Raw genomic sequence first — 14,083 nt, 5'->3', positions numbered from 1 at the left:
CGTGCACCCCTAGCCTAATACTTCACTGCTAAATCACAATATATTATGAGTAGGATTTGCCAAAAATCTATCATTCCAGCAAGTTCCCAAAACATTTCGACTTTTAAACTTTTTCTTCAATTGTTGCAAAGTTCCTCGTTCCTATTAAAACGCAAAATGAGTAAAACTATAAGAAAGTAGAGAACAATAACAAACTGGCTTTTCCCCCATCAAATTGCTTGTGTCTTTGGAATTGGCCACATGGGAAAAATCTGTCTGCCAGCTTAGCTGTGACCATATTAAATGGAACATTTGAACTCGAGTTTGCAGCTTGTCTGCCCTTCTAACAGTGGAGTTGAAAGGCAGCAAAAATCACATCAGTAGGGCTGATACTGATTGAAACTCAAGACATTTCTGAAATCTCAACGGAAAAGAAAACTTTGTGCATTTGCAACTAGAATAAATGCCAAAAATAGCAATTGCTTGGAACAAAAAATAAACATAGCTGAAGAAATTAGGAGAGGAGATGAGTATAATACTGGTGATATAAATGCTAATGATTTTGCTGATTAAATAATTAGGGGAAGTTCATTAGTACACATTATTTGTATTCCGATGCTATTGACAATACGCACATTACCGATCAGCTATGAGAATCCCTCCATTAATCCTATTATGTGTCTATGGGAAATAGCAATATTTCAGCCCATTATTCCGGAACTTGAGATTGAAAACGGACCCGGATACAGATAATAACTTCATTTTCTGTTACAATTTATACTTCCAGCCGATTTTTATAGGTCATGTCAAATAGATCTATGTAGGTCATGGCATTTCCTATTCTGCCAACCTGCCCGCTTCAATAAATCTATATGAAGTTTGACAAGACGTCTACGGAGAGACAGTGATATCAATGATGAGCCTGATTGTTCTGAGAGCTGATCACTAGAGGGGATTAGTTAAATGGCATCAATGAATGTCTAAGATCGGTGTGTGTCATTGGGTGACTCATACGCCTCAGCGAGGACTCGCAAAACATCCACCTGATTCAGTGTCGTAGTGGGATGAGAGATGAGACCTTACTGCAGGCAACATGTTGTGCTTTAATATCAATCCAAGCCTCCAGTACAATTCACACTGCATGATCTACACTATGAGTTTGTCCTCTACAGGTTACTGTCTCATGGGCTAAAGAAGAGTGGTTACTGCTTCAGTGGCTCAGTGGTGGCTGTCATTCCCTGGCTATTGGAGGCACTGTTTGACCTTCATCTCGGCCAATTAAAATCAATAACAGCAATTTCTTTGCTTCTACTTGGAGGTAAAACCTAAGATAGAAACAAAATAAACATATACCTTCTGTAAATAAGTAAAAAATAATAGTACATATAAATAATATAGGGTATTTAGTAAACACTGTTTTTGATTAAAAAAAATCCCACCGCGACAAGATGTACCCAAAAAAAGGATGTTTTTTTCGGTTCTAATTGAAGGTAAAACCTAAGATAGAAACAAAATAAACATATACCCTGCTGTAAATAAGTAAAAAGTAATAGTACATATAAATAATGGTATTTAGTAAACACTGTTTTTGATAAATAAAAAAAAATCCCACCACGACAAGGTGTACCCAAAAAAAGGATGTTTTTTCTTCGGTCCTACTTGGAGGTATATTGTTGAAATTCTGAAATTTCATAACATTTCCGTATATTGAAGCACAATAGATGGTGCCCAAAAAAGCGATTTTAACCCTTTCTGTTGAGCATATGAGATCAGAATCTTATTGGCATCCTCGGCTATGCTAACTACAGCAGAAAAGGATAGCGCTGATGGGGGTTAATAGGGGCAACAACTGTTTTTAAAGCTATATGGTTATGGAATCATTTAAAATAGCCCAAATACCTCGGCTACATCCATGCTTGTAACTATAAATCTAGAGCAGGGGAGCCAGAATCATGCAAACTCTACGAGCCTCAGCAGACCACAGACTCTTCAGAATTAATCTCCAATCATTTGTAGGTCACAAGCTATTTTAATCATGAGCAATGGCGTTGTATTAAGCCACAATGGATGTTAAAAATATTATTATTTTATATTATTAGATATTATTATTATAAAAGTTAAAAAAGTCTATTTCTGGTTTTAAAACCCCTTTTCCCCCTGGCTGTGGCAATTGCTGCACCATTTTCTCCAATAAAGAGTAGAATCGGCCTGGAAGTAAAGCAAGGCAGCAGGACAATTTCAGACGCCTCGATGTTCTCTAAGTGTCTACCAGAAAACTCCACGCTGCTGTCTATTCCAGGATTCTTCAACCCAAGGCTCAGGGACCACATGTAGCCCCCCAGCCCTTGGCTACAGACACTACTGAGGACAAGAAGCATCTCTGTAATTAGGTATTAGGTCAAAACTATATTGTTCATTGTTATTCCTTTGGCAAAATTTAGATTAATTGGTCATATTCTTAAAGAGGCATTCTGAAAAAAAATAGCTTGACTTACCTTCCCTGGATCCAGTGTTGAGTCTTTGCCACTAATCTCAGTGGCTTTTATTATCTACAGCTCTGATGTCACTTCGACAGCGCTGCAGTCAATCAGTGAGCTCAGCAGCTTGCGCTGTCAACTCAGGCAGAGCGACTGAGCTCAGCTATTGTCTGCAGCGCTGTTGATGTGATGTCAGCACTGCAGACAACAACAGACACTGGAAGCAGCGGCAGAGACTCAGCGCAGGACCTGGAGAGGGTAAGAAAATCTTAATTTATTTATTTATTTATTTATTTTCAGAAACCCTAAAGGATATGACCAAGTGATTTGAATTTTGACAAAGTGTTAACTATTAGTGATGAGCGAGCGTGTTCATTTAACCCTTACACCGAGCACGCTTGAGTGCTTCCCAAGTATCTTTGGCGTGCTTGTATGTTAAGTTCGAGTCCCCGCGTCTGCATGATTTATGGCTGTTACGCATCCTAAACACATGTGATGATTCCCTAACAAACAGGCAATCCCTGCATGTGTTCAGGCTGACTAACAGCCATAAATCCTGCAGACGCAGGGACTCGAACTTAATATACGAGCACGCCAAAGATACTTGGAAAGCAACTGAGCATGCTCGGTGAAAGGGTCAAACAAGCACACTCGCTCATCACTATTAACTATCAATAATATAGTTTTGACCCTAATTAAAGAGATGCTTTGACCCCTGGTGCTCCTTGTCCTCAATCGTATCTGCGACTGAGGTCTACCGACGGCCTCGGAGCCTTGAGTTGAGGAACACTACAATGAACAACAGGGAACTGGTAGATTTAGGCAAAATTGAGACATGTGAAATTCTCCGGCTGCTTTACTTCTGGGTCGTTTCTACTCTTTATTAAAGAAATTGGTGTAACAATTGCTAGGTATGCATTATCCTAATTTTTTTAATTAAAGGTGCTGTCCAAGGCTAACATATCAATGAGCTATCCATAAAATATGGATATGAAATCAGTGGGTGTCCGACACCCAGAACCCCAACAATCTGCTGATATGTCTAGCAGCGCGATGTATGCAATGTTTAGTAGCCACTGGCAAGTACTGAAGTTTATCAGTAGGGAAGTTGGAACCCCACAGATCTCATATTGATGACCTATCCAACAGACAGATAAAGTCATCAATATGTTACTCCTGGACAAACCCTTTAAAGATTCTTCAAAGTTGACGATCAGCTTAAACATTCAATGTGAAGTCATTCAGAAGCGCACACAATACATGGCATGGGAACCCAATGGCCATACACATAATACTGCTGTAAGGCTAAAACTTGTATGGATGCCAGCGATACGCCTGCTGACTATCACATCAAATGTGGGACTCAATGGGGAAAAGAAAGTCACTTCTAGGTATTTTCAGCAATTCAGTATATTCTTAGTAAAAAAAGAATCAGATGATGAAATCCAACGTGCCCAATACTTATCTGCCATTGGGGACAGTCAGAGGTTTCTATACACACTCAAATTAATCCATTGTGTGTGGGAAGCATTAACCCCATCACCACCTTGGCATTTTCCATTTTTGCATTTTCGTTTTTTGCTCCCTTTCTTCCCAGAGCCATAAATGTTGTATTTTTCTGTCAATATGGTCATGTAAGGGCTTGTTTTTTGTGGGACGAGTTGTACTTTTAAATGACACCATTGATTTTACCATATCGTGTACTGGAAAACAGGAAAAAAAATTCCAAGTGCGGTGAAATTGCAAAAAAAAAGTGCAATTCCACAATTGTTTTTTTTTACCATGTTCACTATATGGTAAAACTAACTAGCCATTATGATTCTCCAGGTCATTACGAGTTCGTAGATAACAAACATGTATAGGTTCTTTTTATTTAAGTAGTGAAAAAAAATCAAAGTTTGTAAAAAAAAAGAGTCGCCATTTTCCAAGACCCATAGCGTCTCCATTTTTCGGGATCTGAGGCCGGGTGAGGGCTTAATTTTTGTGTGGTGAGGTGACGTTTTAATTGATACTATTTTGAAGTATTGCATTTTATTGCATTGTTGCGGCTACCAAAAAACGTAATTCTGGCAATTTGATTTTTTTCTCGTTACAACATTTACAGATCGGATTAATTCTTTTTATATATTGATAGATCGAGTGATTCTGAATACGGCGATACCAAATATGTGTATATTTGATTTTTTTATTGTTTTATTTTGAATGGGGCGAAAGGGGGGTGATATGAACTTTTATATTTTTTTCCTTTTTTTCTATATTTTTAAAAACATTTTTTTCTACTTTTCACTTGCTTCAATGGTCTCCCTGGGAAACTAGAAGCTGCGATCATCTGATCGCCTGTGCTACACACAGCAGAGCTTCGGCCCTGCTATGTGTAACAAAAGTGTTCATCTGCTATGAACACCGACGCTGGGTGGCGCTTATAGCAGATCGACTATGACAACCACAGGGGTCTCCTGCAGACCCCGGGTTGTCATGCCAACCCATCGGCACCCCGCGATCATGTGACAGGGGCGCTGATGGGCAGAGCTAGTGACACGCTTTTGGTGCGGCCATGTTAAATGCCGCTATTAGAGTTTGACAGCGGCATTTAACATGTTAATAGCCACGGGTGGATCGTGATTCCACCTGCGGCTGTTAGGTGCACATATCAGCTGTACAGATCAGATGTCACGTGCCTGAAATGGTGCGGGCTCAGCGCCGCAACACGCATCAAAGAGGGGGAGATACCTATGGCGTATAGATATGTCATAGGTCGTAAAGGGGTTAAGGCCCTCATACACATTAGACTAACATCAGCCCAACCCACTGACAGTGTCACAGTGTTCAACTACATGCATATATTACATCACCCTCATTCACAAATTTTCTTCTGCTTCGATAAAATCATAAACTAGGTATCTTGTAGAATAAATGATGAGATGCTGCTTTTGTCTGTACATAGTGTAAATGTATTGGGCCAAGAACTGCTCATGTTGAAGAATAAGTGGCTTACTCCTGCATCACGGCCCACCAGGGCATTCCCCTGCTCTCCTGTGGGCCAGTCCGACCCTGCCACTGATATTGATGGGTTGGCTGACTATATAAGAATCAAGCATATTGGCCGAAGCTTGTGTTCTCCCTGGAGATAAGTCGCCTGCAGAATTGTCTGTCAGCGGCTCTTTAATAGGGAACACAGGAGCATATCCATGTATACGAGAGTTGAGTAAGATAGCCGCCGGCCATATGATTGTCCGATCATTTGTCCAGTCAACAGCTACCTATCATGGCTTTTATGGGGGCTTTAGTCACATATTATGAAGCCCCTGTCTATACAGAGAAGGGAGCTGTCCCTGGTACCGGTTTATAAACTGACAGAACTCCAGAAAGAGAATTCGGTTGTTTTTTTTGTTTTTTTTATCGTCGTCTTTCTCAATCCATTCATTAAAATGTGTTCCTGTTAGAAACTGTAAAAATCCCCAATAAATAAAACATTCCCTTATTTTATATTTTTTTTATAATCAGCTAGAAATATATTGTTAATTCTTTAGATAAGCTGGCTATGACAGTGAGACATCTGCCTATCCTTGAGACCCCCGCTGTGCCATTAGCATCGCCAGCTTGGTGGGGGTCCAGTCAGTTAGTCAGTCTTTAGTTTGCACAACATGGTGTAAAAGCTCTTCTGTATCTGGAATACGTCTGATCTTATAAGGCGCCCCAGAAATGCCAGAGCATTGGCCAATTAGTAGGGTGCTGTGTGGGAATAGTATAGCAATGGGGATATACACATTTAATGAACTCCAGGTGATGTTACCAACGACATTATATTGGGTTTGTCGCAGAGTCCATATAGCCCTTACATGCCCTAAAACGGATATCCTTGTTATTTCTAGGCTTTCTAGATAGGATATGTTCTAGCGCTGCATAGCCCCGTATCTTCTCCACAGAGACCAACCATACAGCTCCAAGGGACCCTGTTATAATGCGCGGCATGTCTGAATGTGCAAACACTACATGGACCCTTTTCTTATTCCAACCCTATTAATACGAAACCTTTTAACCCTTTCAAACGAGGAATGCATGCTATAAAATCAACAGGTTAAGGGTCCATTTAATGCTGCTTGTTTATTCATTTTCAGAACATTAATAAAATCTAATATTACATGGGACAGCATCATGCTCCGCGCAGAACCTATTAACAGGCAGTATTAGAAAAGTACCATTTACCCCCCTCCCCACCTAAGTTCAAGCCTTGTCAGGTACTGACAGCTAATTATTTTTTTAAGCGACATAGTCACGAAAGGTACATTATAATAATGCATCAAAATGAGATTTAATTAATTGTCAAAGATAATACATCGCTGGTAAAATAAGACTAATTAGGCCTTTTTTTAACCCTTTGTCATTAAGTAGTGTTTTAGTGTACTGTCTACGGGTAATGACAAGTCAAACATTTCTGAAGGGACTTTTTTGCAGGGGGGGGGGGTTAAAAGTGATTTGTGTGAATAAACTCTGTTATCTTTCTCCTTTGCAGCTTGTTAATACAAACATTGCCAGTGTTTTTATAGCTTTCTATGGGTGTTTCCTTGTGAAATGCTGCCATCTGGAGGCTGACTTAGCCAACTACAGTATATTTAGATCATGCCTTCCTTTGTGCTTATATTCAGCATGAAATTAACAGCTAGCAAGTGGATCAGAGAAAATAAGATAATAGCAGGAGATCAGGGTCTGCGATTTTAGCATCTCAACACCTGGCACAGTGGTGGCATCCAAGATCAGTCATGCCACTTACACAGCCCAGAGACGACTGCTGCCCAGCATCCATATGTGTGCTCCATTCAGATACTAAATGTTATTTTCCGGTTGGATTCATTGTTGTCACAACTGTCATCGGCATGGTTTAAAGATCTATTTTAGTGCTAATAGGAGCCCCAGGGAGAAGCGTGAATCTCTCCTGAGCCACAGGTTGAGTGTCATTGGACTTCTATGTGACAGATAAGAGGAGACAGCACATCCGTCTCTTGGTCAGGAATTGTGATTAGAGATGAGCGAATCTTTAAAAATTCTCTTTTCCATTGATTCTCCATCAGGCTGTGAATCTCAGACCTGGCGAATTGATTCTCCAGCTTATATAGCTGAGTAAATATTTTAAGAAATCCAGTTTTATTCTTTAAGATGGAATTTGCTAAAAATCTTCGATCTGGTGAATTGATTCTACAATCCCTTTTTATGACACATTATACTATAAAGTACTATATACATAGACGAGTGTGTGTGTGTGAGACTGTTTTTGTGTGTACTGTGAGTACACTATGTGCATATGTGTATATGACTGTGTGTGTGTACTATGTAGATGTGTGCGTGAAAGTTTGTGTGTACTATGTGTGTGTGTACTATGTGTGTAGTGTGTGTATTTTGTGCGTGTGTCTGTGCATGAGCGTTTGTGTGTAGAGTGTGTGCGTACTATGTGTGTAGTGTGTGTATTTTGTGCGTGTGTCTGTGCATGAGCGTTTGTGTGTAGAGTGTGTGCGTACTATGTGTGTAGTGTGTGTATTTTGTGCGTGTGTCTGTGCATGAGCGTTTGTGTGTAGAGTGTGTGCGTACTATGTGTGTAGTGTGTGTATTTTGTGCGTGTGTCTGTGCATGAGCGTTTGTGTGTAGTGTGTGCGTACTATGTGTGTAGTGTGTGTATTATGTGCGTGTGTCTGTGCATGAGAGTTTGTGTGTAGAGTGTGTGCGTGACTGTTTTTGTGTGTCTACTGTGAGTACACTATGTGCGTGTGTGTGTCTGTGACTGTGTGTGTACTATGTTTGAACTGTGTTTGCACTATATGGGGGTGTGCTTGAGTATTTGTGTGTAGAGTGTGTGCGTACTATGTGTGTAGTGTCTGTATTATGTGCGTGTGTGTTCGTGAGCATTTGTGTGTAGAGTGTGTGCGTGACTGTTTTTGTGTGTCTACTGTGAGTACACTGTGTGCGTGTGTGTGTCTGTGACTGTGTGTGTACTATGTTTGAACTGTGTTTGCACTACATGGGGGTGTGCTTGAGTATTTGTGTGTAGAGTGTGTGTGTACTATGTGTGTAGTGTGAGTATTATGTGTGTGTACGATTGTGTGTAGAGTGTGCGTACTGTGTGTGTGTGTAGAGTATGTGTACTGTGTGTTTGTGTGCATGTGAAGAGTGTGTGCTTTGAGTGTGTAGAGTGTGTATTTTGTATGTGGCATGTGGTTATAGTGTGTGTACTGTGTGTGTTTGTATGTGTACAGTGCATTCTGAGTGAGTGTATGTGTCGTTTTGTGTGTGCATTGTGTGACGTGTTTAGTGTGTATATAGTGTTTGTATTACGTGTAATGTGTGTTAAGTGTGTAGTATGTGTAAAGTATGTAGTGCGTAGTGTGTATAGTGTGTGCTATGTACAACATGTTTAATGTGTATAGTGTCTGTATTGTGTGAATGTGTGCAGTGTGTGTATTGCATGTAGTGTAATGCGTGTATGTATGTGTATATAATGTAAATATAAATATTTTTATAAGCATTATTAAATACCTACAAGCATACAATAATAGTACAAATAAATTCATACACACACACACATACATACCGCTTTCCTGATGCACACATGTATGGAGATGTGTGCGGCGTGCCTGACACAGTAACCTTGGAGCACAATAGCCCGGCTAAGCTTTTTATTTCCGAATACATATCACAATGCATTTATTCCCATCAGCAGTAGCAGCAGGCACCGACGCTTTGTTAATCTTGAGAGTGTTTGTATAAGAAAGACATATGTACCCCCAACCCTGGAGCTCTGCATAGTAATGGTGTGCCAGTCTCCCCCAGCATCGCAGATCATACACTATTGTTGGAGCAGGGAGGATTTATGGGCTCACTGATCAGTGATTCACGGCTCTCAGACACTGATTTCATGTGTCACACGTAAAGCAATGACAACACAGCCATCGAAAAGATCCATTCGGTCCATCCTGAAGGACGCCCTTGGAGTTAGAACAGAATAATTGTAAGACATAAATTACACACTCAGGATGAAACTGGGGACACGGAGAAGATGTTCCATAAATGCCCTTGGAAGCACAGGAGGAATACATGAGCAGGGTGCTGCAGGCACTCGCACAGTTAATACTTTGATTTTACTGCTCCTAATAAAGCACACAGTGGCTGGAGCTGTTTAATTAAATCATTATTTCCAGCAGTTACATTAAGTAAGAAAGCATCCACTGGAGATTTTCCTTCTATGCAGGTGATTAATTCACCAGCATGTTAGATATGGAGAGTTAACGGGGTTCTCATCACTGGTGAAGTCTAGCCTACTAGTAACCCTTTGCTCACTGCAACACAATGGAATACTAAACCTAAAGTCTGCTGCTTGTAATAATACAGGATAGGAAGAGAGCTGCTAATAATACACAGATCTGGAAGTAGGGGAGGTAAAGTAGGGCTCAGGTGGGCAGATATAATTGTAAACTTCCTATCAGTAATTCCTCTGAACATTGCTCACTACAGACTGCCTCCCCCAACCTAATTAGTGGCATATATTCACCCAGTAGCAGTCACAGACAGAATCGGGCCCCTGTACAAGAACAATATATGGGCCGTCTGAGGTCCAATAGCTCATCATAATGCACAATTCCACCTGCTTTGGACATAGAAGTGGCCCCCTTACCTCTTGGGCCCCTGTGCAACTGCACAGGTTGCACCAATGATATATCCACCCCAGGATTCACCTGCACATAACACGTTAAGTTTACTGTTTACTGTTCCTTTAAGAGCTCAAGTCTGCTAGGAGCTACAGTGGATTTCTGAACCTGGACCATGGAGAAAGCAGAGCAGATTTCCAATTTAACCCGTGATTTACCTCATTGACTGCATTGTTTACAGCTGGGGGGTTCTGTCCACCTTTTCCTGGAACTGTCTTTTCTGGGATTTTCTCATTGTTTTGTGTGGTTGTTGAATTATAGGGTTTTAGGAACATGAAGTCACTCTTGGCGGACTCTGGGGTCAGACACACTTTATAACAGTAATTTTGGGGACCACTCCCTGAGGACTCCATGCAGTTGGTTTGTACTTTATTTCCAGAAGAGATTTGCAGGTTGATGTTAGAATTCTTGAAAACATCTCCTGAGGATGCAGCCCTCATGCAGCAGCAACAGGTAGGCATGGAGGAGCACTTGTAATCCTGCAGAGACAGTCTGTCTTTGTGACATTTAATGATGGTGAGGACAATTATAGCCACCAGGAAGGTAAAGGACACGGAGCCAAGGGACACTATTAAATAGAGAGTTAGAGAAGAGCTGGTGGAGGGATGGTCTGAATTTAAAGGCAGATCATTCAGCTCTGATGGGGTCTCAGGGATGTTGTCCACCACAGTCAACACAATTGAGACAGAGGTGGACAGGGAAGGTTGACCATTGTCTCTGACTTGGATCAAGAGTCTGTGTCTTGTAGCATCCTTGTCTCCCAGAGCTCGTATAGTCCTCAGCTCCCCTGTATATAAGGCAATGCTGAATAAGGTGGAATCAGTAGCTTGCAGTATCTGATAGGAAAGGCGAGAGTTCTGACCAGAGTCTGCATCCATGGCTGAGATTTTGCCCACCAAGTAGCCAGGATCTGCATACCTTGGGAGAATCTCGGTAGCCACAGTGCCGTTCTTGGGTAGGGGGGATACAATTACAGGCACATTGTCATTCTGGTCCAGGATGAAGACATTGACAGTCACGTTGCTACTTAGTGGAGGGAAGCCAGCATCTTGAGCTTGTACTCGGATCTGGAAGTTCCTGATCTGCTCAAAGTCAAAGGAACGCAAGGCATAGATGTTCCCACTGTCCGAGTTGATGGACACATAGGTGGACACTGGCATGCCCTGGATCTGACCCTCCAGGATGGAGTAAGACAGGTAGGCATTCTGGTTAGAGTCAGGGTCCAGGGCAGTCACTGAGCAGATGGAAGCCCCCGGAGGGTTATTCTCTATCACATACACAGTGTATGAAGGCTGCACAAAGGTGGGAATGTTGTCATTGATGTCCGTCACTTGGACATTGATCACCTTCTTGGTCATCAGAGGTGGAGACCCAAAGTCCCTGGCACTGATGGTGATGTTGTACTCGGACACTGCCTCCCTGTCCAGGACCTCGGTGGTCACCAGGGTGTAGTAGTTTTTGTAGGATGAGTGCAGCTGGAAGGGGACATTTTTGGGGATATCACAGCTGACATCCCCGTTGTCCCCAGAGTCCCGATCCATGACACTGATGACAGCGATGACAGTCCCTGGAGGGGCATCCTCCATGACAGGTGTAGACACAGAGGTGAGGATGACTTCTGGAGCATTGTCATTGACATCCAGCAGGTTGATCAGCACCCGGCAGTGCACGGCCACAGCCGAGGGGCCCCTGTCCTTGGCTTGGATATACAGTTCGTACAGATTGGACTTTTCATAGTCCAGAATCCCTTTAACCCTCACGTTGCCGCTGCGGGGCTCCACCATGAATAGGTCCCTTACCTTCTGGGGTGCATGTCCGCTGAAGGAGTACTCGATCTCCCCATTGGTGCCCTCGTCTAAGTCGGTTGCATTTAGCTTGATGACAAGGGTTCCCCGGGGCACATTTTCCTGCAGACTCACCCGGTAAAACGTCTGGTCAAAGGTGGGCACATTGTCATTGGCATCCAGGACACTGACTATGATCAGAGCCGTGCCGGAGCGCTCCGGTACCCCGCCATCCATGGCTGTCAGCAGGACGCGATGGGTCTTCTGCTGCTCCCTGTCCAAGGGTCTCTCCAAAACCAGCTCCGCAAACTTGCTCCCGTCGCTCCTGCTCTGCACCTCCAAGGAGAAGAAGCCGTTCGGGCTGAGCTTGTAGGTGCGCAGGGAGTTGGTGCCCACATCGGGGTCCTGGGCACTCTCCAGGGGGAAGCGGGCACCAGGAGCTGCAGACTCGGTCACCTCCAGCACGTAATCATGCCATGGAAAGCTGGGGGCATTATCATTGATATCCAAAATCTCCACCTCTACCCTATAGAGCTCCAGGGGGTTCTCCATCACCACCTGCAAGTGCAAGGAACACACCGGCTGGAACTCACAAACTTCTTCCCTGTCTATCTTCTCATTGACAAACAGAATCCCATTCTCCAGATTCACCTCCAGATGCTGCTTGTTGCTTCCAGACACGATCCTGAAGCGCCTAGATGACAGCTTGGAGATATCCAGACCCAAGTCCTCTGCGATGTTCCCAACGAAAGCCCCATGGTCCAGCTCCTCTGGGACCGTGTAACGGATCTGGCTGGAGGCAGGCACCAGGCAACAAGTGAGTAGTAAGGGCAGGAGGACCTGAGCAGACCATGGTCCTCTGCTGGTAGCCCACCACATCTCCAGCGCTGCCACCACCGCTGCTGAGGATGTTCTCTGAGCACCGGTCAGACCTAATGCAACTCAACAAATCCTCAGGCAAAAGGCAAAAAACCCCTCCTCCAGCTCTATCCTCTGTCACTGGGGAACCTGGCTCCAGCCAAGATCTCTTAATCCAATCTGATAGCAGAAAATCGGAAGCTCTTTGCTAAATGTGAGGATCTTGCTTCACAGACTTGTGTTTCTTCCATATACTTTCAACAATCCCCCTCCCTCCCCAGCTCCCCAGCCAGTCACCCACCCCTCCCCAACTATTTTCATTTTAGAAGAGAGGGCTGAGGGGGAAGGAGGGATCCAAATTCACATTACAGCTTCTGTATTGGTGGACAGAGACATAGTGAACTGAGAGCTGCAATTTACAGCTGTTCTGCTTAACCCTTTGCACACAGCAGGGAGGATTGCAATAGGAATCAGCTGCAGAGATCTAGTAGAGTGGGGTGGGCTCTTGATTTGGCAGTTTGGGGGTTACACAAGACCTACTGCTCTCACTTATCAATTGCCTGGCACATCCATGGGCACATTATTAGCCACATCATACTGCTGGAGACAGGAGATGTCCAAGTTCATTGTAACCCTGTGACAACCATGCAGGATTTGTAATCCCACCTGTAGGCAATGTATCCCCCCTCTAATGTAAATCTGTTCTTTGTTTACTGCTAGATGCTAAATAAATTGTATCAAGAGTCTAGACTTTACTCCCTTTAACCCATTGCAGGCTGGAGTAAAGCAAACCCTTCTTCTACCTTTCTTGCAACCAATAAAGAACAGTCATATTTTCCATCAGCGCCAGAAAAAGAAAAAAGCAAAAGTGAACAGCCCATAAATTAAATGATCCATTATAACAATGCAAATAAACTCCGCGCACCCATTTATCATAAAACCTAAAAATCCATAAACAGCTCACTGTAAATTATTGCTCAGGACTTGTTAACGCGCCAAATACATCACATTTACATGATTATATCAATAATCAATAAAACAAGGACAATATGTCCAATAAATTTCCCTAACGATTCCAAAGGTTTTCAGTTGATCGCATCTGATCGTTGTGAGAAGCAGCAATAATGGGAACTAGGGATTATTACTGATGTTGTTTTGTAAAATGTATGGGCATGTAGATTTCATGGAGGGGGGTTCCATGCCTGGGACACTTTGGGAGTGGGGGGTTCACACTTTTCTTTTCGGAAAGAGGCTACAGTTTTTTATAGTGTTTTTCCTGTCTTTTATGTTA

The 14,083-nt window shown here is 42.8% G+C and overlaps 1 protein-coding gene across 2 annotated transcripts in view; it reads right to left on the bottom strand.

The window, feature by feature from the left end:
- Positions 1–13,081, bottom strand: part of LOC141164432 (protocadherin-10-like) — a 182,258-nt gene extending 169,177 nt beyond the window's left edge. For both annotated transcript variants that reach the window (XM_073649641.1, XM_073649642.1), the window contains exon 1: positions 10,309–13,081. In XM_073649641.1, coding sequence (XP_073505742.1) covers positions 10,309–12,813 — 2,505 coding nt within the window. In that variant the 5' untranslated portion in view covers positions 12,814–13,081. The remainder of the gene's footprint in view (positions 1–10,308) is intronic.
- Positions 13,082–14,083: the final 1,002 nt, after the last annotated feature.

This window comes from Phyllobates terribilis, unplaced genomic scaffold (genome assembly GCF_046119375.1).
Source record: "Phyllobates terribilis strain yellow unplaced genomic scaffold, ASM4611937v1 Scaffold_10__3_contigs__length_209671492, whole genome shotgun sequence".
Classification (NCBI taxonomy): Eukaryota; Metazoa; Chordata; class Amphibia; order Anura; family Dendrobatidae; genus Phyllobates; species Phyllobates terribilis.
Note: the sequence above shows the minus strand (reverse complement) of the source record. Positions and strands in the feature narration are given on the sequence as shown.